The sequence below is a fragment of the Plectropomus leopardus genome, chromosome 13 (genome assembly GCF_026936395.1).
Source record: "Plectropomus leopardus strain MGB_pleo_1.0 chromosome 13, ASM2693639v1, whole genome shotgun sequence".
Classification (NCBI taxonomy): domain Eukaryota; kingdom Metazoa; phylum Chordata; class Actinopteri; order Perciformes; family Serranidae; genus Plectropomus; species Plectropomus leopardus.
This window is the reverse complement of record NC_142188.1, coordinates 27,760,609-27,784,262: the sequence shown is the minus strand read 5'-3', so window position 1 is coordinate 27,784,262 and position 23,654 is coordinate 27,760,609. Positions and strand designations below refer to the sequence as shown.

The window sequence follows — 23,654 nt, the reverse complement described above, 5'->3', positions numbered from 1 at the left end:
GGACACAATACATAGTGTTTTTAGTCAATTCAGCCCACTGCCTACAGCTGAAGCACTTACTTTTTTTTTAACTTTTAAAAGCATTGATGAGGGTTGTCTTCAGTTTACTTCCAAAACAGTGGTTTATTTAACAGCTTAGTATATAGATAAGCTTTTCAGTCAAATTAGCGATCCGTTTACAGTAAGAAATAAACAATGGCAAGGGTGCAATTTCCTTTAGGGACCTCTCCCCCTCACTTTTAAAAATCTTACCTTTGTTCTCCTTATTTTTACAGTTTTACAGTGACTCATTCGCTAAAAGAATGAGAGAGCATAACTTTCAGATCTGTGTCAAGGAAATTATTGGTGATTGGGTTAGAGCATGATTATAATAAGGCAATTTATGTTGCTTTTTAACCAACATAACTAACATGCTTTTTTTTAAATGTTTTTTTAACCAATTTAATCACTATTTCTGATTTTCTAGATGATATGAAATTTATATAAATAAAGAGGATTAAATCAAATTGTGTATATATTTTGTTTCTTGCTAAAGAAACTCTGACTTTGTTGATCTTTATCAACAATACTTTATACATCCACAATGAATACCCATTTGTCTGGCAGCTCACATGACACCCACTACAACTAACAGTGTTGTGATGAAGGGGGGAAGATGTCTTTGGTATAGTACAACTCCCACTGAAAGGGGCCATTTAAAGTAGTTCATGGCAACTAGTGAGAACACCCCCGGGAAATCTCTTTTTCAAAATGTTCTGGGCACAAGTAAAAGGGAGGAGACCCTGGGCCAGACAAGCTGGATCTCCCACATGGTGCTTAAAGGGTCCCCCGAACGACCGGAGAGACCTGAAGGATTATGCCAGGAATATTTAGGTTGACCAACATAAGAAATGGGGGAAAAAAATTAATTTTTCTGCTAATTTCTTTCCCATGTTTTCATCATAGAAATGCTGCTGTGGAGGGCTACATCCAGCAGTTCCTGTATACCTATCGTTTCTTCTGCACTCCTGAGCAGTTCCTGCAGTTCATAATGGATAAATTCATCAGTGCTGCAAGGTACTGTATACCCACTAGCTCATATTTACGTACAGTGGAGAAACAGCATACAGTATGGTACAGTATGTCAGCAAACCCATGAGAATCCACAGTCAGGCCTCACCTGTAAACAAAACATTAAAGCAAACAGTATAAAACATCTTGCACAGATTGTGTGATGATTCTGTTTGTTTTCCACGCCAGACAAGGTCCAGACATGTCAGGAGACACTGAAAAGATCTTCCATCGCAGTTTGGACCTGCTCCAGTTGTGGATAACAGACTGTAAACGGGTGGACTTCACACCTAAATCCAGCCTTCTGGATACGTTGGAAAACTTCCTTAATACTGAGGTAACCACATAAACACACTCTTTCCTCTGCACTTAATGTAGATGACTAAAGGCTGTGCTGTGATACACAGTATTTTCTGACTAAAATGTGAAATCCTGAAGGTGGCTATTTCTACCCATGCTACCTTCACAGTCCACTGTCTGTTAATTATAATCTTTCTGTTAAAGGATGCATCGTAAAAGATAAAATGGTGACATGATTATAGAATATATAATATTGGACAAAGCCACTGTGGCGTCATCCATTGGTCCACTGACTCCTGTTCTGAGGTCTCAAGTTTGGCAATTTAACTGTCGCCATGTTGGATTTTTTGGAGCCGGAAGTGACCATATGTGGACACAAGTGTGGAGCCAACCTAGATGCTAGGTTGGTTAGCACGGTGCATTAACAGCTACGGTTAACTGTAATAATGCTAATGCTTTTTTCTAGCAAAAAACAGGCATAAAGCATTTAAAACAAAATGTACTTAACATAAAAACTGAACCTCCAACTCCATAGAGGGTCTTTTAGTTTAACCAAATGCAGAACAAGACTTTTTAGGCCCAAAACACATCAAGCAGAGGCAAAGTGCGGCTTGACACAATAATTACATTTTTCTGCGGTTGGAAAGCATGTTCATGTGTTAGATTGGAAGAAATTCTTTGTAACACAGGTCAGCGTGTCACAGAAGTCACGGGACTGTTTGGCTGAGTGTATACTTTGACTGCAATTTTCCGCTAAAAGTTGTACTATCTCAAACTTTAAGTTTGACTGCACTTTGCCACACAATCAAATGTACTCAGTTCGGATAACAGTAACTGTAGTTTTTACATTTCTGCATTGACTTTGATAACATTGTTGATGCTTGGACATGATGAATCAATGTCTATATTCTACAGCTGCCTATTTTCTTTTCTCCCCACAGGTCATCCCTATAGACGGCAAAGGGGAGGGCCTTCTTGCTGCTCTCCACAACCCTCCATGTATGACTGTGAGCCAAGGAAGAGGAAGCCTAACCAGCTTTGAGGAGGATGATGATTCTGTGTGTTTGCATTCATCTATGGAGGATCTTGGTAGAAAAGTCAGTATAATATGTTGAAAAGTTTCTAAATACCTTCTTCTGTCGTTAACCACTGTCATCAATTTATTAAGGTTTTATATGGTGATGAACTACAGTTGAAGACAAATTAATTTTGCCATTCAATGCTATTCAGTACCTGCAGGTTCAGCCCTTGCTGATAAGTCAAAGATTTTCTGGACAGTGATATATCTCAAGAACACCATGAGGGAATTCCTTTTTGGCACAAAGGTTTGAGTGGACTCAGACACAAAGACACAGTGATCTTGCACAAATCTGTATTTCAAGAACTCCCTGAGGCATTTTTTTCAAATTTGACACAAACATTCACTTAGACTCAATAATGACATGATTAGAGTTTTGATGGTTAAAGGTCAAGGTCACTGTGGCCTTACATCCATATTATTTTCACGAACGCAACATCTAAAGATGGTCTTAAAAGATTTCCTCAAATTTGGCTTACATGTCCACTTGGAATCAAGAATGAACTGATTAGAATCTGGTAGTCAGAAATCAAAGGTCAAGGTCACAGTCACAGTTACCTCATAAAATATGTAACTGGCCATAACTTTAGATTCTTGGGTGGCCACTTTGAAATTGTGCTGATTGAACTGATCTTTTGTGCTGCTGGGTGGGCGATGTGTTCGAAGCATCCATGTTTTCACAGACATGGATGTAAACTGTAAGTGGAACTTGACTGGCTCATGGAGGTTTACAAGTGTATGGCAGTGTATTTATTTTAGAGAAGTTCAGTTGCATTTTGACTTCCTGCTGACAAGTAAACTGTCTTTAAAATATAAATCTCATTTTTTTTTAATTCTCCCGTCTTGCTGCTTTAAATCAAAAGCACCCTGCATGCCATACAAAATAACGCTCCTCTCTCTTTTACCGTTTCATCAGCGTGTTATTCAGAGCATGTGTCCTCTCTTGTCAAACATTTTTTAAACTATTCAGTGGAAATTCTCCAGAGCAGTGGAGCCCTCTGCATCCCTGCCTAAAGACAAGACCTATTCCATCGCCGCAGCGCTGCCTGTGCCTTGCTATGGCTCCCTGGTGGACGACCTCTCCAACGTTTGCCTGCACAGCGAGGAGCGACTGCCCTTCAGCCAGAATGAATACAGCGCACAGCACATAGGCCAACAGCTCACGCTCCTGCAGCAGGTACATACGTAGGTCTACTCCACCAGCAAGTCGCTGTTGTCTCTTTTTAACACTAGAGGGAGACATGCCTCAAACAATATATAGTAAGGCTGATGATTACAGCCGATCTGATACTGAAGTTGGATCTTTTGTAACACAGGAAATGTTTCAAAGATGCCATCCAGTTCATTTCCTCAACTCCCGAATACAAGGAGTCAGGGACAAAGCATCGACCCAAAACAAGTGAGTGTAGCATCTCTGTCTCTACATACTGTTTACTTTCTGACAGGTGACAAAGTTAAAGGAAAAACAAAGTGTATTAATGAGGTATTCAGTGCTCCATGGCATGGATTTTTTAAGTTTCATGACTGGAGGGATGAACACCATTCCACCAAAAAAATGTTAACTCTTTTTTTTTTTTTTTTCCATTGTAAATCATTGTGGCCTTGTCTTTTTCCTGTAATTTGCCACCTGTCTGTAAGAACATAGTATATGTTTTCTAGTATGTTTTTTTCTACTCTTCAGCACAGTATATTATGTCCTGTTGTCTTGGTAACGTGTCTGAATATATGCGTACTGGAACAGCAAACTGTCATTATGGATATGCAGCACACATACATTTATATACATTAAATGTACGGCAGTGGTCGGCAAATAGTGGCCAGTGGTCCAAACCTGCCCCTTGACAGAACTTTTAGACCCCCTTATGAAAGTTATGAAATTACATTTTCCATTTTAATTGAAAACAATGTAAATACATGGCTCATGTTGGTTAATTAACATTAATTTTTTGCTGCTCCACATGAAGCAAGATCAATGCAAACTGAGGCTGCTGTGCTTCATTCTGCTGCCAGGAGCTGATATAAATTCTAACAAACTTACCAGATGAATAAATTATATTAATATCCATTAACACAAGCACCACTAGAATTCAAACAGTTTTAATTTAGTGTCTTTGACCATAAAAAATTTTTAGATTAGTTTACTTTGTTTTCTTTAAGATATTGTTGTATTGTTGTATCATTGCAACAGCAAGATCCATTAATGAGTGTGTGAACGACACTAGTCTCATAGTGTTACATAGAACATACATTTGTGAGTCTTTTCTAAATGTTTATGGAACAACTATCATGCTGATACTTTTTTGGAGGGGAGGAAATCACATCTGCCCTTTGATTGATCTCCCAGTTGTATTCTTAAAGGGACAGTTCACCCCAAAACATACATATTTTCCCTTTTACCTGTAGTGCTAGAAAAGTCTGCCTTCTCTCAAATATAATGGAACTAGATGGCATTTGGCTCGTGGTGCTCAAAGTAGTTACTCAACAGTTACTCAAGATAATCCACAAACCTTTTTGTGAGCAGTTTCCTGTAGGAACTATTTTCTTTCTCCCAAACTACACGTCAACCAGATCACTGTCCAGAATGAAGAGAAAAACAGCATAAATCCCATTTGAGAATCTTCAACCAGCAATTTTAACTCGATAAATAACTGAAACAATGAATCAGTTAACAAACCCTCTAGTACATAATTGTATGGTTATTATTGTTTCACTGATAATTTCTGGTATTGATTCCCTGCATCTCTGCCCCCCCCACCAGAAACGTGTCTCAACACATCCCGCCAGCAGAGGGCAGCAGTCTACCTGTAAATGAGGAGACGCCATCTGACAGCTACCTTCAGCAGCTGCTCACATATGCTGACAGTGTTGCTAACTGGATCTCTGCTGAAATAGTCATCTGTGACTCCCTCAAGGTGAGAGGCATCGGACACAGACTCTCACGTCAGTCACATATAGCCTACGTGCTTCCTGTTGCTTCTGTAGTCTCATGAGTGAATGGTTTATTGACAGGAGCAAAAACACATGGGTCAAAAATAGTTTCATAAGCCGTTATTGTCAACAACAAAAAAAGAGAATCTCAATGAAAATAGATTACATTTGTTTAGAACATCTGTGTATCTGAGCAAATATCTCTCATGCTGACGAGGCAGCTCAAACACGCAAACACACACTACAGCTATTTACAGAGTACTTTAACTATCTCCTGTGACATTTCAACTGCGTTCATCTCTTATGGTGCGTGTCCACAGGATCTGTCTCTGTCACACTTCCTATTCATTGTCCCTGTAGGCAGTCTTAAAATGCATTCTGGTAGTTTAGCATTGGGTTTCAATAGACAGGGCATCCACTCCTTATTTGCATAAAATGTAATCTAAGCTATTTACGTAAAGCAGGGGTGTATTGCATGACCCGCCGCCTCTGGAAACTCTTGGAAAACTTTTAAACTAACCACTGCCTATGTAAAATGAAGACAAATTCAGCAACTATGTCTTATTTCTTGCCTCCTTTTTTTCCAGAAAAACACTGTTTTTGTAATATTTTCGAAAGTTTCCTAACGAGACACCATGTCAGATGGTATTAAATCTTGTAGTGGACATACTCATCAATTGTCCAGTGCTGGGAAGGGGCCAAATCCATCAACATACCTGCTAACATTGAGCTGTGAACAAGGGGGGGATTTTCTGGGGTATCTGTTGGAATGGCCTGCTTGCAACATCCCTGCCCTCATATAACCCTACACCAAAAATGAATACAATATACACGAAACATATCACAGAAACTGTGAAACACCCTTTTGAGTCATATCAGTATGATATCAGGAGATTAGCAGGAGTAATTACCAATTGGGAGCAGGGCTGGAGAAAGGTTTAAAAAAAGGGAGACTCCCGCGTAAATCGGGAGTGTGGGCAGGCATGCATCACGTAAAAAAAAAAACACCTTTGTGGACACGTACTTTGAATCATGCTTTTATCTTTCACAATTCAACTGCTTTCCTCTTTTACACTTGAACTGCTTGCGCTGCTTACATACAAGCTGACAGTTGACACAGTTTAAACTTGAAATTAAAATTCTGAATGCTTCCATCAATTAAGCTTCAACTGATTTTAGCTGCTTTCAGGTCTTCTCTTAAAAAGCTGCTGAAATCAGTTTTCAGTGCTTCAGCTTAAAGGTCCAGCGTGTAGTATTTAGTGGCATTTAGGGATGATGTTGCAAAACTGAAACTTCTCCTGAGATCTGTGGTGGCCAGTGCAAAAAAACCCTGCAAAAACATGAATGGCCCTATCTAGACCCATAGTTTGGTTTGTCCTTTCTGGGCTACTGTAGAAACAACATGGTGGACTCCATGAAAGCAGTCTTGCTCTGTATTCATTGTTAGGTTACAAAAACCCAGTTTTAGGTTATTATGAATCCTTAGGTTACAAAAACCCAGCTTTAGGTGATTATAAATAGGTCTGAGTATTATATTCAGTGTCTGCCAATAGATGAAGCTGCAAATAAAACTTAATATCTCAGGTGTAATTAACATTTATCGATGGTTAGCAGCTACAGTTTTCAGCATAACAGAGCACACTTTTATTGAACAGCATACTGTATACTGTAATGCACTGATGAATCCATGCAGTATTTTTCTTGCTCGTTTCCAGTGGACATGCTTCGTTATACAGCCTCCTGCAGCCTCCACCACTGTAAAGACCTACTGAGTTTTTCTTTTTTTTTTGCATTTTGCCTTCTTTTGCATTTTTCCCCTCAACTCTCTCCTCCCTTGCAGACCCAAGTTGCTCTGCTGACCAAGTGTCTGTGGATAGGAAAACACTGCTACGAATCCAGGAACTTTGCCACAGCCATGCAGGTCCTCGGAGGCCTGGAGAACGTGATTGTCAGGCAATTACCCGTAAGGCTGCATCTCACAAATTCCTCCTCAGACAAACTGAGCTTCTGTAATAAGTCAGATGCCCTCGAGCTAAATGTTTTCTCCGGCTGTGATAGAATTGGGTGGTGTTTAATTAGTTTCGCAAATGAGGAATTTGCATTAATTCATTCAAATATGATGTTGAAAGTGTGCGCAGTGAGGAGGCCCCTGAATAGTAGTAAATTTAAAATAGAAAAAGAAGCAACACACAATTAAAAGACACCAGTGTTGAGAATATATAAGAAATTTCCATATTTCCATGGGTTATATTCATTGACTCTGGTCTTGAAGGGTATAATTAGTCTTCCTTTTTGGAGCTAATAAATAAAACGTCCTCCTCTCTTGCCAACAGGCTTGGAAACATCTGTCTTCCAAGGTGTGTGAGATCCTGGAGGAGCTACGAGCCGTGCAGGTGTGTCTGTGTGAGTGTGTGTGTGTGTGTGTGTGTGTGTTTGAGCAAGCGCACGCGTATGTTGTTTGTAACTGAAGGCTAGGCTGGTCACATATTGTGAAACTGGGCTGCAGGGCAAACAAATCAATAGAAAAACAGCTTCCAGCAACTCGCCTGTTTGCTGAGAGCTTACAGCTGGCTCTGCTTCTGAAAGTTACCCTCTGAAGAAACTGATGCATCAAACAACAAGCACCACTCTTTCGCCAACTTTCATTCTTAGCTAGAATAAAGAGAATCATGTATACTCTCCTAGCTTTGAAATGTTAAGAGGTTTTATTTATTGGAAGTCCTCTCAGAGTCTAAATCATATTAAACTGCTATATTGGACATGGTTGTTACTGCGTGAAGGACCTGAGACTTTGGCTTAATTGGAAATTGTCTAAATTTTCTATTTTAGTACGAACTAATTTGTATACTATGCGGATAAATTGCTGTCTCCTCAGGTGTTTCTGAAGAGTGACGACCTCTGTCTGATGGGGGGGGAGCACACGAGGAGGAAGCCCACACTGCCTTCGGCGCACATCCTCGCCATGCACATCCAGCAGCGGGAGATCGGAGCCTTCACGCTCACTACTGGGGCTTACAAGTGGACCAAGCTCAGGTAAGGAGGATCTGAGTCATTTTTAGTTAAATAAGCTGCTGTTGACATTAACCCCTTAAAACCTCAAGTTGGCCTGATGTTTTTCGAAAAAATTAAAAGCAGGCAATGAGCAACTTAAAAAAAAGACCAAAAAAAATTGCAAGAAATCAGTAAAAAGTTAGACGAAAATAACTCGATATTAGCCAAACAAAAAGTAAAAGAAAAGTACAAGAACCAAAACAGGAAATGACCTAAAAAAGTGCTGAAATAAAAAAAAATGTGATGATTGTAAAGACTATAAATATATATTTTGTGTGTTTTCCCTTCATTATTTGAAAAGTTTCCAATGATTCTGTCAGTTAATTTTCTGTCATCTTTCAATTTTTTTTTGCAATTTATAAGACCTTTCATGCTAAATTATTTATTACCTTTTTTTTTTTTTACATGCTTTTGGAAGAAATCACAAATGCTTGAGAAAGGCACAAGAAAACTGATAATGATCCAGGTTTCAAAGGGTTAAAGGACTAGTTTGGTTCTTTTTGAGTGGGGTTGTATGGCGTACTCATCATAGTTAGTGTATTATTTACAATAAATGTGGCAGGAGTGGACGGGGGTAGACATATTTTACATAAAACATATTTTAGCCACACAAAAAAAGTTATTAAAGGAAATTATTACCATTTTAAGTGTACGCGATATTTACAATATGTTCGATGCTCTACCTTGCAGTCAGACAGTGATTTTTGACTGTGAACTGAAGCTGTAATATAACTCCATTCAAAGCCAGACTCCACTGAGAAAAACAGTGATTTAACATAATTGAATACAGAAGCTACTGGTCTTCCACTGCCTAAATTTTGTTTCTGTTATTTTGTTACTGTGGCGTTAAAAAGGGTAAGTCCAGGTTCACAAAACTCACACAGTAACATAAAACAACTGATTGAAACAGCAGTGCACCAGCAGCTCCTGTGGTCAGCAAGCTAAAATGACAGTTTTTGTCAATAGAGTCTGGTGGCTTTGATGAAGATGGGCAACTGAAGCCATTCACGTCTCATCCCAACCATGGATTTATTAAAAAGATGAATATACGGCACGGAGGCGAAGCCCCGTTCATTCCTATAAGAGCTGCTCAGTAGCGCATGAAGCAAAAAACACCCAAATTATTTCCAGGGTATGAAGGTACCCAAATCTTCCGCATTACCGGCCCCATGAGACTTACACTAGAGACTTACGGCAGCCAAGCACGGCTGAGTGTGCCCGAGCGGGTAACTTCTGCCAGCAGAGCGACTAAGCTCTGTCATCAAACTAGATGGCCCTAAATCTTGGTAGTGAATTACTTGTTTGATGGGGGTTTTGACGTTCACAAAAAATCTAATTCCTTATGTAAGTCAACAAGAATAAAAAACATGAAATGCCTGGTCTCCTCCCTTCCTCTAGCATTGCAACTGTAGTTTACCTGCACGAAATCTGCACTCTTTTAATTTTGTTCAAGGTGTGAGATTGATACAATCAGAGAGATAATCCTGATGCCTCTCGGCTATCTTGCAGTGACGCATTATATTAACAGTTAGTGTCATTAACTGAAAATTAGCTCTCTCCCCACATCCCAAGTATCCATCTATGACAAAGTCGGCCAACTCGCTATGAGGACGCCTTTTCCCCGTGTCCTTCTCCTTCTCTTCAATATGGCTGACCAGATGCCGAGGTCACAACAAGTGGCGGTTGGATGGTAATGGCACAGCTGTCTGATTTGGGTTGTTGGTACGGGTGCCAGTGTTGCACCAGATGGCGCCCGTGGGATGGGGTTTGATTGGAAAAGAGGTTCTAGGCCAGATGCTGAGAGGCGACTGGCTGTAGCCAGATGCTGGGGTCAAGAGATCTAGCAGAGAGAGAGGCAGAGACACAGCTGGTTACTGTGGGCCTACAGTTTTAGCTGCCTTCTTCAAATCAGGTCACAGACGAAGCTGAGGATGCTGCCAGGAAAGAAACTTGGGTAGAATATGCATCTAGATGAAAATACTTTTCATGTTTTCACTTACCTTTTTGTTTTTTTTAATTACATGTTGCCTCGTCCTCTCACATCGTCCTTCGCCGAAGGAGCATAGCAAAGGTCGTGAGTCAGGTCCAGGCCTTCCAAGAGGCCGTATACTCCTACAGCCCAGACCGGGATCTGCAGGCCTACCTTCAGCGCCGCATCATCCGGCTCTCCACCTCTGACATCCACCTCTTGGCCGCAGACAACGATGCCAACTTCCAGCAGTCAAGTGAGAGACAAACACGGAGGATCCAGGACACGATGAGGAGGGTTAAGGCCACTTTCCAATGAACCCTGCACCAGTCACATGTCACAGCCCAGAGCGAGACACCGCCATCGGGTCAGCACCTCATGTCCAAGCCCAGACTGAGGCTTCATGCCTAAACCACAATCCTCAGATGTCTCCGTTGTCCTGGCAACAGAGCCTTGTGGATTGGAAAACTTTTTCCGCAGTCATATGCTCACTATCAGTCACATGCCCCTTAACTTAAGTCAAGTAATATCAGTTTAAACTCCCAGGCAAATCTTTTTGAGGACTCACACCCTGAAGATTACACAAGTACTTTTCCTAACAAATCTTTTTGGTTTTGATATAATCCTTTTTCTTTCACAATGGTAAGTATCAGGCAGTGTTTATAATTTGTAGTGATTCTTTTTCAGCTCATATATGGACTTTTTTTTGGTCATTTTTTTGTGAATTGACCCTGTGGTTTAGCTGTTAAGGCCTCATACATGGACTGAAGATTGCAGCAATGTAGACTGCATGTCCAACATCAAGGTTGGATCAAGAACTTGGCAAATTGAGCAACTGCACCGGGCCCAGAGACCCCAAGGGACCCCCAAAAGCAACAGGTGGACTGTGTAACAATGTGGTAAGGAGGTCTATTGTAACTTTCTTTGGGGATATTTACCACCCAAGCGCAATATTAACTGACACGATAAGGGTGTTTAGGTGGAATTTTTCTTTTCTTTTTTCTTTTCATGTCCTTCCGCCTGTCAGAAAACCTCCAGTCTGGCACAGATTGAAATATGACAACAGCTGTTACATGGATTTCAATAAAATTTAGTAAAATCTTTCTCAATGTAATGAATTTAATCAGTATCTGACTGAGAATTATACCTTTTGTATCAGAATTGGCTTTTTAATGTGAATAGTCAACGATTTGTTTTGTTTTCCATATAAAGTTTTTAAGTTTAACGTATCTGTCGCAGCAAAACCGAACCAGTTCCAAATCACTGACAAGACTTTTTTGGGAATGTACTTCACTGTCATTTATGTTTGCTGTCATGTTGCTTGTCATGTTGATTTTTCCGTAAATCTAGATTTGCATTTTAAAAAATTGTCCTAAACCAGAAATTCAAATTAACTGATAAAATTGATTTATCGCCCAGCCCTAACGTTAAGCAGTCCTGAACGGCGCACTGGGTCACTGAGTGAAATCCTGGCCATCATAGAGGGGTCAAGGCAGTAAAATCATTTGATAATTTGGATAACGGTGCATGCTTTCAAGCTGTCTTCTGGATGACATTTATAGGACCAGATCCACAAACAATGGAATGAATTAGCACCAGCAATCTGCCCTGTTTTAGCACTCTATTCACAAAAGACTTTGCACTAATTATATGCCAGCGCTAACATGCCCACAAAGGTTAGCAGCTGAGCGCAGTTTGCCCTTCTTTATCGTTTAATTGACTAAGTGGATCTATTCCCAGTGTTTCGGGCTTTTCTCCATATTTCAGAACACAGATTGATTCAGAATGAAAATGAAAACTGCAGTTGCTTCATTAAGAGGATCGGCCAGGATTTGGTGGTAATTAATTTTCCACATTCTGCTCGATATCCACACAGTTGTTCCATCGGAACTGTTTCATTTCAAAAATCCGATATAAGCTCAGAACTCACTTGATTGCCCGCTCTGACTTAAGAATTCACCCCTAACATGACTCAATATCAATTCAATATCATTTGAAGCTCACAAGCTTTGAAGAGAAAGAAATTGCACCTATTTAAAACACAAGTCTCGATGGCGTTAAAAAAAATAGCACCATTGTAACTGCCTGTGTCAATTAATGCTGGTCTTTGTGAATTAAAATATATTTGCTACAAGGATTATTTGCATAGGCATAGGGGCAATTTTGCACCTGATTTTGATTGTTCTCTAATTTATATACATGGAAATGGGACAGGCGCAACCAGGACGCTGTCTGCTTGGCAGTGCAGTTTGCCTGCATTTCACCCTTTGCAGGTGCTTTGTGGATCACATGCTTTCTTTCCTCTTCATTTGCACAGCGAAAGCAGCAAAAGCAAGCGCAATCCTTTTGTGGATACGGCCCAGTGTTATAGTTATTTTGACGTACAAAATGTGACAGAGTTGTGTCAGATATAAAGAAAGAAAGAAAGAGACAGAAGTTCAAATCCTGGATTCTCTAACCTCTGTGCACCTGGCCAATTATTGTGTGAAGTGGGAGTGAAGGTGGGATCAGGGAGTTACAGAAATCGTAGTGCCCCTGAATTCTGAGTCTCTTCAGCCATGCGACAACCAGTTCTGATGGACTGTTGCCACTGGTGTCAAGATTTAGTTGTAAGTCTTTCATCTTTTCAGCTTATATTGTGCTTGCAAAGTGCATATTCCTAAATTAGATTTAAACATATCAGCTGGCCCTGTTGCATATTAATCAAGCCATGTCAAACATCAAAGAAAATCTATCTGATGTCGCTGAAATGTGTTTGACTTTTAGGAAAAACAGACAGTATATTTTGCTTCTTTGTGTACCAGTTAGAGTTCACTAGTCTATATTCAACAATTCTCAGCTCCATCAAATTGCCGGTGAGCTGATGCCACAATACAATACAGTTATAAATGTAAGCACAATTGTGTAGCTGTGGAAGTGTATGGAATGAAAGGAAGGGAAAAGGGGGAACGCAGGAAAGGAAAAGAGAAAGGGGGTTTTTAAAAAAAAAAAGTATGTGGGAAGACACTAGGAGAAAGAATTAGTAACGCCAAAACAAACTCATCCTGCAAACTCTTTCTATTTGTTTATTTGTTTGCATTGTCTTTTGTCTTTTTTTCCTCACTTTTATTTTATTACTCTTTTTTTAAGCATATTTATGTTCATAACTGATGTTTCTTTCTTACTTCTATCCAGTATTCAACCCCATATTATTGCTTTGTTGACTTTGTATTTGTTTGTATGTATGCACTAAATGGTGAATAAATGGTTAAATAAAAATAACAACAGTTACTTATATTTGATACATTTTGGAAAGAGAATATAAAACAAATGTAATGAATAACTTTTATTTGGACAAATACAAAAAAGAAATCATTTAGCTATTTTTAATGGAATCTGATTAATGAAGACACATGCTACAAAAAAATATTTACAATTGTATTTCCCCTAACTTTTTCTTCTTTAAATTTTTCATTTTCATCAATTTCATTTAATAAACAATATATATAATATACCATTTGTAGCTAAAACAAACATGTCAAAATTAATCATTAAAACACTTTCTCTGAACCTAAAACAACCCCCAAAAAGCAAAACATGCTTTACTATGACCTTTTAATGTTTTTTTGACATATGATACCATGACTTCTTTCAACATACTATACTATGACTTTTTAAATTTTTTTAACATACTAAAATATGACTTTTTTAAATCAAATTATACACTGAACTTTTTACTATGCTATGACTGTTTTTGTACTTACTATACTGATTTTTTTACTACTTTTTTACTACATACAATATAATGACTTTTTCAACATATTATACGATGACTTTTTTTTTGTTTTGTCAAACTACACTACAACTTAAAAAAAAATCAACATACTATATTATGACTTTTATTTCCACATACTATACTATCACCTTTTTTTTTTATTACCATACCATAGTAAAACTTATTTGACACACTATACTATGACGGTCTTAAAAGTTTTTTTCGACATACTATGATATGACTTGTTCTTTTACGATACCAGGAGAGTTACTAGATACTATGACTTTTGCCGATAATATGACTTAACTCATCAAACTATATATCAGATCTTGGGTCATTTTTGATGACATACTATACTATGACTTATTTGTCACATTTTGGGTTATTTTTGACAGCATACTATACTATGATGTTTTTGTCACATTTTGGGACATTTTTGAAGACATACTATACTATGGCTGAAAACAACATGATCTAGTATGTCAAAGCACATCATAGTATAGCATATGAAAAATGACAGTGTCCCATGTCAAGACACATCTTAGTATAGCATGTCGAAAAAAACAGCCAAAGAAGTCACAATATAGCATTTTGAAAAAAATGCATTTAAATGACATAGTACAGTATGTTGAAAAAATTAAAATTTTGACATGTCAAAAAAATGTTTGAAAACGACACATTACAGCATGCCGAAGCACGTCATAGTATAGCATGTTGAAAATACAGCCAAAATCATCATAATATAGCCTGTTGAAAAAATGTTGGAAAATGACAGTTGAAAAATGTCAAATTTTGAGATGTCAAAAAAGCAGCTGAAAACAACATAATGTAGGCCTCACCTCGACACATAGCATGGGCTCCGGAACCAGTCTTCTCGAGAGGGGTTGGACTCTCTTCCACTTTGAGTTGCCACTCTGGTTGGACTCTCTTCCATTCTGAGTCGCCGGGCTTGGGTGGCAATACTTGTTGTTGCCCCCTGGCTCAGTGCCTGTATGTTGGAGTTTACCCTAGTGGACGAAGGGTAGCCTCCCTCCGCCTTCAGGTGGGGGGACAGATCCTGACTGTTGTTTATGCCTATGGTCCAAATGGCAGCTCAGAGCATCCACCATTTTTGGAGTCCTTAGAAGGGGTGCTGGAGAGTGCTCCTTCTGGTTATTCTTTCGTTCTGCTGGGGGACTTCAACGCTCACGTTGGCAACGACAGTGTGACCTGGAGAGGTGTGATCGGGAGGAATGGCCCCCCTGATCTGAACCCGAGCGATGTTTTGTTTTTGGACTTATGTGCTCGCCACAGATTGTCCATAACGAACACCATGTTCAGGTATAAGGGTGTCCATATGTGCACTTGGCATCAGGACACCCTAGGCTGCAATTCGACAATCGACTTTGTAGTCGTGTTGTTGGACTTGCCGTCACATGTCTTGGACACTCGGATGAAGAGAGGGGCGGAGCTGTCAACCGATCACCACCTGTTGGTCAGTTGGCTCCGATAGTGGGGGAGGTAGCCGGTCAGACTGACAGAGTCTCCTGTCAGATTGAACTTCAACTCCCACCTACGGTAGAGCTTTGACCATGTCCCAAGGGAGGTGGGGGACATTGAGTCCGAGTGGGCCATGTTCCATGCCTCGCTGTTGGGGCGGCTGATCGGTGCTCTGGCTGTAAGGTGGTCGGTGCCTGTCGTGTCGGCAACACCCGAACCCGTTGGTGGACACCGGCAGTGAGGGATGCCGTCAAACTGAAGAAGGAGTCCTATTGGCCCTGCTTGGCCTGTGGGATTCCGGAGGCAGTAGACAGGTACCGCCAGGCCAAGCAGAGTGCAGCTATGGCGGTCGCCGAGGCGAAAACCCGGGCATGGAAGGAGTTCCATGGATGGAGAACGACTTCCGGACAGCTTCGAAGGGGTTCTGGACCACCATCCGGCATCTCAGGAGGGAGAAGCAGTGCTCTGTCAACACTGTGTATGGTGGGGATGGTGTGCTGCTGACCTGGACGGGACGTTGGGAATTGGTGGAAGGAATACTTCGAAGATCTCCTCAATCCCACCGACACACCTTCCGGTGAGGACGCAGGGCCTGGGGACCCGGGAGTGGTCTCTCCCATCTCTGGATCTGATGTTTCCGAGGTGGTCAAAAAGCTCCTCGGTGGCAGGGCCCCAGGGGAGGATGAGATCCACCCAGATTTACTTAAGGCCCTGGATATTGTGGGGCTGTCATAGTTGACACCACTCTGCAACATTGTGTGGTTATCGGGGGCAGTGCCTCTGGGCTGGCAGACCGTGGTAGTGGTCCCTCTTTTTAAGAAGGGGGACCGGAGGGTGTGTTTCAACTACAGAGGGATCACACTCCTCAGTCTCCCTGGTAAGGTCAATTCAGGGGTACTGGAGAGGGGGGTCCACCGGATAGTCAAACCTCGGATTCAGAAGGAGCAATGCGGTTTTCGTCTTGGTTGTGGAACTGTGGACCAGCTCTGTACCCTCGGCAGGATCCTTGAGGGTGGATGGGAGTTTGCCCAACCAGTCCACATGTGCTTTGTGGACTTGGAGAAGGCATTCACCTGTATCCCTTTGGCAGTCCAGTGGGGCGTTCTCCGGGAGTATGGGGTATCAGACCCCTGATACAGGCCGTCTGTTCCCTGTACGACCAGTGCCAGAGCTTGGTCCGCATTGTCGGCAGTAAATCAAACTTGTTTCCAGTGAGGGTTGCCCTTTGTCACCGATTCTGTTCATAACTTTTATGGAAAGAATTTCTAGGCACAGCCAGGGCGTGGAGCAGGAAATCGACAGGCGGATTGATGCAGCGTCTGCAGTAATGCAGACGGTATTTAAGGTTGTTTTGAGTTGTTTTCAGCTGTTTTTGGGACATGTCATATTTTGACATTTTTGACATACTATAGCCTTGCCTTTTTCTTCATTTTTTCAACATGCATTTTTATAGTTTTTTTGGCCTTTTTAGCAACATTCTATGCTATGGTGTGTCTTGGCACGCTATTTTACGCTGTTATGAGTTGTTTTCAGCTGTTTTTGGGACATGTCATATTTTGACATTTTTGCCATACTATAGCCTTGCCTTTTTCGTCATTTTTTCAACATGCATTTTTATACTTTTTTTGGCCTTTTTAGCAACATTCTTTGCTATGCTGTGTCTTGGCACGCTGTTTAAGGCTGTTTTGAGTTGTTTTCAGCTGTTTTTGGGACATGTCATATTTTGACATTTTTGCCATACTATAGCCTTGCCTTTTTCGTCATTTTTTCAACATGCATTTTTAGACTTTTTTTGGCCTTTTTAGCAACATTCTTTGCTATGGTGTGTCTTGGCACGCTGTTTAAAGCTGTTTTGAGTTGTTTTCAGCTGTTTTTGGGACATGTCATATTTTGACATTTTTGCCATACTATAGCCTTGCCTTTTTCGTCATTTTTTCAACATGCATTTTTATAGTTTTTTTTGGCCTTTCTTAGCAACATTCTTTGCTATGCTGTGTCTTGGCACGCTATTTTACGCTGTTTTGACTTGTTTTCAGCTGTTTTTGGGACATGTCATATTTTGACATTTTTGCCATACTATAGCCTTGCCTTTTTCGTCGTTTTTTCAACATGCATTTTTATACTTTTTTTGGCCTTTTTAGCAACATTCTTTGCTATGCTGTGTCTTGGCACGCTGTTTAAGGCTGTTTTGAGTTGTTTTCAGCTGTTTTTGGGACATGTCATATTTTGACATTTTTGCCATACTATAGCCTTGCGTTTTTCGTCATTTTTTCAACATGCATTTTTATGCTGTTTTTGGCAATTTTTGCAACATTCTATACTATGGTGTGTCTTGGCACACTATTTTACGCTGTTTTGAGGTGTTTTCAGCTGTTTTTGGGACATGTCATATTTTGACATTTTTGCCATACTATAGCCTTGCCTTTTTGATCATTTTTTCAACATGCATTTTTATACTTTTTTGGCCTTTTTGCAACATTCTATGCTATGGTGTGTCTTGGCACACTATTTAACACTGTTTTGAGGTGTTTTCAGGTGTTTTTCATATTTTGACATTTTTGCCATACTATAGCCTTGCCTTTTTGGTCATTTTTTCAACATGCATTTTTATGGCGTTTTTTGGCAATTTTAGCAACATTCTATGCTATGTTGTGTCTTGGCACACTATTTTATGCTTTTTTGAGGTGTTTTCAGCTCTTTTTGGAACATGTCATATTTTTTGACAGTTATGCCATACTATAGCCTTGCTTTCTGGTCATTTTTTCAACATGCATTTTTATTATGTTTCCTGCCGTTTTAGCAACATTCTATGCTATGGTGTGTCTTGGCATGCTAATTACTGCTGTTTTGAGTTGTTTTCAGCTGTTTTTGGGACATGTCATTTTTGATTTTTTTGCCATACTATAGCCTTGACTTTTTGGTCATTTTTTCAACATGCATTTTTATGGCGTTTTTGGCCATTTTTTTTTCAATATTCTATGCTATGCTGTGTCTTGGCACGGTAATTTATGCTGTATTGAGGTGTTTTCAGCTCTTTTTGGGACATGTCATATTTTGATATTTCTGCCATACTATAGCCATGCCTTTTTTGTCATTTTTTCAACATGCATTTTTGTGGCGTTTTTGGCCATTTCAACAACATTCTATGCTATGGTGTGTCTTGGCACGCTATTTAAGGCTGTTTTGAGGTGTTTTCAGCTGTTTTTGGGACATGTCATATTTTGACATTTTTGCCATACTATAGCCTTGCGTTTTTCGTCATTTTTTCAACATGCATTTTTATGCTGTTTTTGGCCATTTCAACAACATTCTATGCTATGGTGTGTCTTGGCACGCTATTTTACGCTGTTTTGAGGTGTTTTCAGCTGTTTTTGGGACATGTCATATTTTGACATTTTTGCCATACTATAGCCTTGCCTTTTGTCATTTTTCAACATGCATTTTATGACTTTTTTGGCCTTTTAGCAACATTCTATGCTATGGTGTGTCTTGGTACGCTATTTTACGCTGTTTTGAGGTGTTTTCAGCTGTTGTCGGGACATGTCATATTTTGACATTTTTGCCATACTATAGCCTTGCCTTTTTCGTCATTTTTTCAACATCCATTTTTATGCTGTTTTCTGCTATTTTAGCAACATTCTATGCTATGGTGTGTCTTGGCACACTATTTTACGCTGTTTTGAGGTGTTTTCAGCTGTTTTTGGGACATGTCATATTTTGACATTTTTGCCATACTATAGCCTTGCCTTTTTTGGTCATTTTTTCAACATGCATTTTATACTGTTTTGGCCTTTTTGGCAACATTCTTTGCTATGCTGTGTCTTGGCACGCTATTTAAGGCTGTTTTGAGGTGTTTTCAGCTGTTTTTGGGACATGTCATATTTTGACATTTTTGCCATACTATAGCCTTGCCTTTTTCGTCATTTTTTCAACATGCATTTTTATACTTTTTTTGGCCTTTTTAGCAACATTCTTCGCTATGGTGTGTCTTGGCATGCCATTTAAGGCTGTTTTGAGGTGCTTTCGGCTGTTTTTGGGACATGTCATATTTTGACATTTTTGCCATACTATAGCCTTGCCTTTTTGGTCATTTTTTCAACATGCATTTTTAGACTTTTTTTGGCCTTTTTGGCAACATTCTTTGCTATGGTGTGTCTTGGCATGCCATTTAAGGCTGTTTTGAGGTGCTTTCGGCTGTTTTTGGGACATGTCATATTTTGACATTTTTGCCATACTATAGCCTTGCCTTTTTGGTCATTTTTTCAACATGCATTTTTATGCTGTTTTTGGCCATTTCAACAACATTCTATGCTATGGTGTGTCTTGGCACGCTATTTTACACTGTTTTGAGTTGTTTTCAGCTGTTTTTGGGACATGTCATATTTTGACATTTTTGCCATACTATAGCCTTGCCTTTTTGGTCATTTTTTCAACATGCATTTTTATACTTTTTTTGGCCTTTTTAGCAACAGTCTTTGCTATGCTGTGTCTTGACATGCTATTTAAGGCTGTTTTGAGTTGTTTTCAGCTGTTTTTGGGACATGTCATATTTTGACAGTTTTGCCATACTATAGCCTTGCGTTTTTCGTCATTTTTTCAACATGCATTTTTATGCTGTTTTTGGCCATTTCAACAACATTCTATGCTATGGTGTGTCTTGGCACGCTATTTTACGCTGTTTTGAGTTGTTTTCAGCTGTTTTTGGGACATGTCATATTTTGACATTTTTGCCATACTATAGCCTTGCCTTTTTGGTCATTTTTTCAACATGCATTTTTATGATGTTTTCTGCTATTTTAGCAACATTCTTTGCTATGCTGTGTCTTGGCACGCTATTTAATGCTGTTTTGAGGTGTTTTCAGCTGTTTTTGGGACATGTCATATTTTGACATTTTTGCCATACTATAGCCTTGCGTTTTTCGTCATTTTTTCAACATGCATTTTATACTGTTTTAGCAATTTTAGCAACATTCTATGCTATGCTGTGTCTTGGCACGCTATTTTACGCTGTTTTGAGTTGTTTTCAGCTGTTTTTGGGACATGTCATATTTTGACATTTTTGCCATACTATAGCCTTGCCTTTTTCGTCATTTTTTCAACATGCATTTTTAGACTTTTTTTGGCCTTTTTGGCAACATTCTTTGCTATGCTGTGTCTTGGCACGCTATTTAAGGCTGTTTTGAGGTGTTTTCAGCTGTTTTTGGGACATGTCATATTTTGACATTTTTGCCATACTATAGCCTTGCCTTTTTCGTCATTTTTTCAACATGCATTTTTATACTTTTTTGGCCTTTTTTAGCAACATTATTTGCTATGCTGTGTCTTGGCACGCTATTTTACGCTGTTTTGAGTTGTTTTCAGCTGTTTTTGGGACATGTCATATTTTGACATTTTTGCCATACTATAGCCTTGCCTTTTTGATCAGTTTTTCAACATGCATTTTTGTGGCGTTTTTGGCAATTTCAACAACATTCTATGCTATGATGTGTCTTGGCACACTATTTTACACTGTTTTTAGGTGTTTTCAGCTGTTTTTGGGACATGTCATATTTTGACATTTTTGCCATACTATAGCCTTGCCTTTTTCGTCATTTTTTCAACATCCATTTTTATGATGTTTTTGGCAATTGTTGCAACATTCTATGCTATGGTGTGTCTTGGCATGCTAATTACTGCTGTTTTGAGGTGTTTTCAGCTGTTTTTGGGACATGTCATATTTTGACATTTTTGCCATACTATAGCCTTGCCTTTTTCGTCATTTTTTCAACATGCATTTTTATACTTTTTTGGCCTTTTTAGCAACATTCTTTGCTATGCTGTGTCTTGGCATGCTATTTCAGGCTGTTTTGAGTTGTTTTCAGCTGTTTTTGGGACATGTCATATTTTGACATTTTTGCCATACTATAGCCTTGCCTTTTTGGTCATTTTTTTCAACATGCATTTTTATGATGTTTTTGGCAATTTTTGCAACATTCTATGCTATGGTGTGTCTTGGCACGCTATTTCAGGCTGTTTTGAGTTGTTTTCAGCTGTTTTTGGGACATGTCATATTTTGACATTTTTGCCATACTATAGCCTTGCCTTTTTCGTCATTTTTTCAACATGCATTTTTATACTTTTTTTGGCCTTTTTAGCAACATTCTTTGCTATGCTGTGTCTTGGCACGCTATTTTACGCTGTTTTGAGTTGTTTTCAGCTGTTTTTGGGACATGTCATATTTTGACATTTTTGCCATACTATAGCCTTGCCTTTTTGGTCATTTTTTCAACATGCATTTTTATGATGTTTTTGGCAATTTTTGCAACATTCTATGCTATGGTGTGTCTTGGCACGCTATTTCAGGCTGTTTTGAGGTGTTTTCAGCTGTTTTTGGGACATGTCATATTTTGACATTTTTGCCATACTATAGCCTTGCCTTTTTCGTCATTTTTTCAACATGCATTTTTATACTTTTTTTGGCCTTTTTAGCAACATTCTTTGCTATGCTGTGTCTTGACACGCTATTTAAGGCTGTTTTGAGGTGTTTTCAGCTGTTTTTGGGACATGACATATTTTGACATTTTTGCCATACTATAGCCTTGCCTTTTTGGTCATTTTTTCAACATGCATTTTTATGCTGTTTTCTGCTATTTTAGCAACATTCTATGCTATGGTGTGTCTTGGCATGCTAATTACTGCTGTTTTGAGGTGTTTTCAGCTGTTTTTGGGACATGTCATATTTTGACATTTTTGCCATACTATAGCCTTGCCTTTTTGGTCATTTTTTCAACATGCATTTTCAGACTTTTTTTGGCCTTTTTAGCAACATTCTTTGCTATGCTGTGTCTTGGCACGCTATTTAAGGCTGTTTTGAGTTGTTTTCAGCTGTTTTTGGGACATGTCATATTTTGACATTTTTGCCATACTATAGCCTTGCCTTTTTCGTCATTTTTTCAACATGCATTTTTATACTTTTTTTGGCCTTTTTAGCAACATTCTTTGCTATGCTGTGTCTTGGCACGCTATTTTACGCTGTTTTGAGTTGTTTTCAGCTGTTTTTGGGACATGTCATATTTTGACATTTTTGCCATACTATAGCCTTGCCTTTTGGTCATTTTTTCAACATGCATTTTATGCTGTTTTTGGCAATTTCAACAACATTCTTTGCTATGCTGTGTCTTGGCACGCTGTTTAAGGCTGTTTTGAGTTGTTTTCAGCTGTTTTTGGGACATGTCATATTTTGACATTTTTGCCATCAACATGCATTTTTATACTTTTTTTGGCCTTTTTAGCAACAGTCTTTGCTATGCTGTGTCTTGACATGCTATTTAAGGCTGTTTTGAGTTGTTTTCAGCTGTTTTTGGGACATGTCATATTTTGACATTTTTGCCATACTATAGCCTTGCCTTTTTGGTCATTTTTTCAACATGCATTTTTATACTTTTTTTGGCCTTTTTGGCAACATTCTTTGCTATGCTGTGTCTTGGCACGCTATTTAAGGCTGTTTTGAGTTGTTTTCAGCTGTTTTTGGGACATGTCATATTTTGACATTTTTGCCATACTATAGCCTTGCCTTTTTGGTCATTTTTTCAACATGCATTTTTAGACTTTGTTTGGCCTTTTTGGCAACATTCTTTGCTATGCTGTGTCTTGGCACGCTATTTCAGGCTGTTTTGAGTTGTTTTCAGCTGTTTTTGGGACATGACATATTTTGACATTTTGCCATACTATAGCCTTGCCTTTTTTCATCATTTTTCAACATGCATTTTATGCTGTTTTTGGCAATTTTTGCAACATTCTATGCTATGGTGTGTCTTGGCACACTATTTTACGCTATTTTGAGGTGTTTTCAGCTGTTTTTGGGACATGTCATATTTTGACATTTTTGCCATACTATAGCCTTGCCTTTTTGGTCATTTTTTCAACATGCATTTTTATGCTGTTTTTGGCAATTTTTGCAACATTCTTTGCTATGCTGTGTCTTGGCACGCTATTTCAGGCTGTTTTGAGTTGTTTTCAGCTGTTTTTGGGACATGTCATATTTTGACATTTTTGCCATACTATAG

The 23,654-nt window shown here is 39.2% G+C and overlaps 1 protein-coding gene across 2 annotated transcripts in view; it reads left to right on the top strand.

Moving 5' to 3' along the window:
- The window catches only part of kndc1 (kinase non-catalytic C-lobe domain containing 1), a 55,662-nt gene extending 42,022 nt beyond the window's left edge, over nt 1-13,640 (top strand). For both annotated transcript variants that reach the window (XM_042502460.2, XM_088086520.1), the window contains 10 exons: nt 946-1,056; nt 1,240-1,387; nt 2,292-2,447; nt 3,399-3,605; nt 3,745-3,827; nt 5,187-5,340; nt 7,197-7,319; nt 7,690-7,749; nt 8,232-8,389; nt 10,466-13,640. In XM_042502460.2, coding sequence (XP_042358394.2) covers nt 946-1,056; nt 1,240-1,387; nt 2,292-2,447; nt 3,399-3,605; nt 3,745-3,827; nt 5,187-5,340; nt 7,197-7,319; nt 7,690-7,749; nt 8,232-8,389; nt 10,466-10,694 — 1,429 coding nt within the window. In that variant the 3' untranslated portion in view covers nt 10,695-13,640. The remainder of the gene's footprint in view (nt 1-945; nt 1,057-1,239; nt 1,388-2,291; nt 2,448-3,398; nt 3,606-3,744; nt 3,828-5,186; nt 5,341-7,196; nt 7,320-7,689; nt 7,750-8,231; nt 8,390-10,465) is intronic.
- Nucleotides 13,641-23,654: the final 10,014 nt, after the last annotated feature.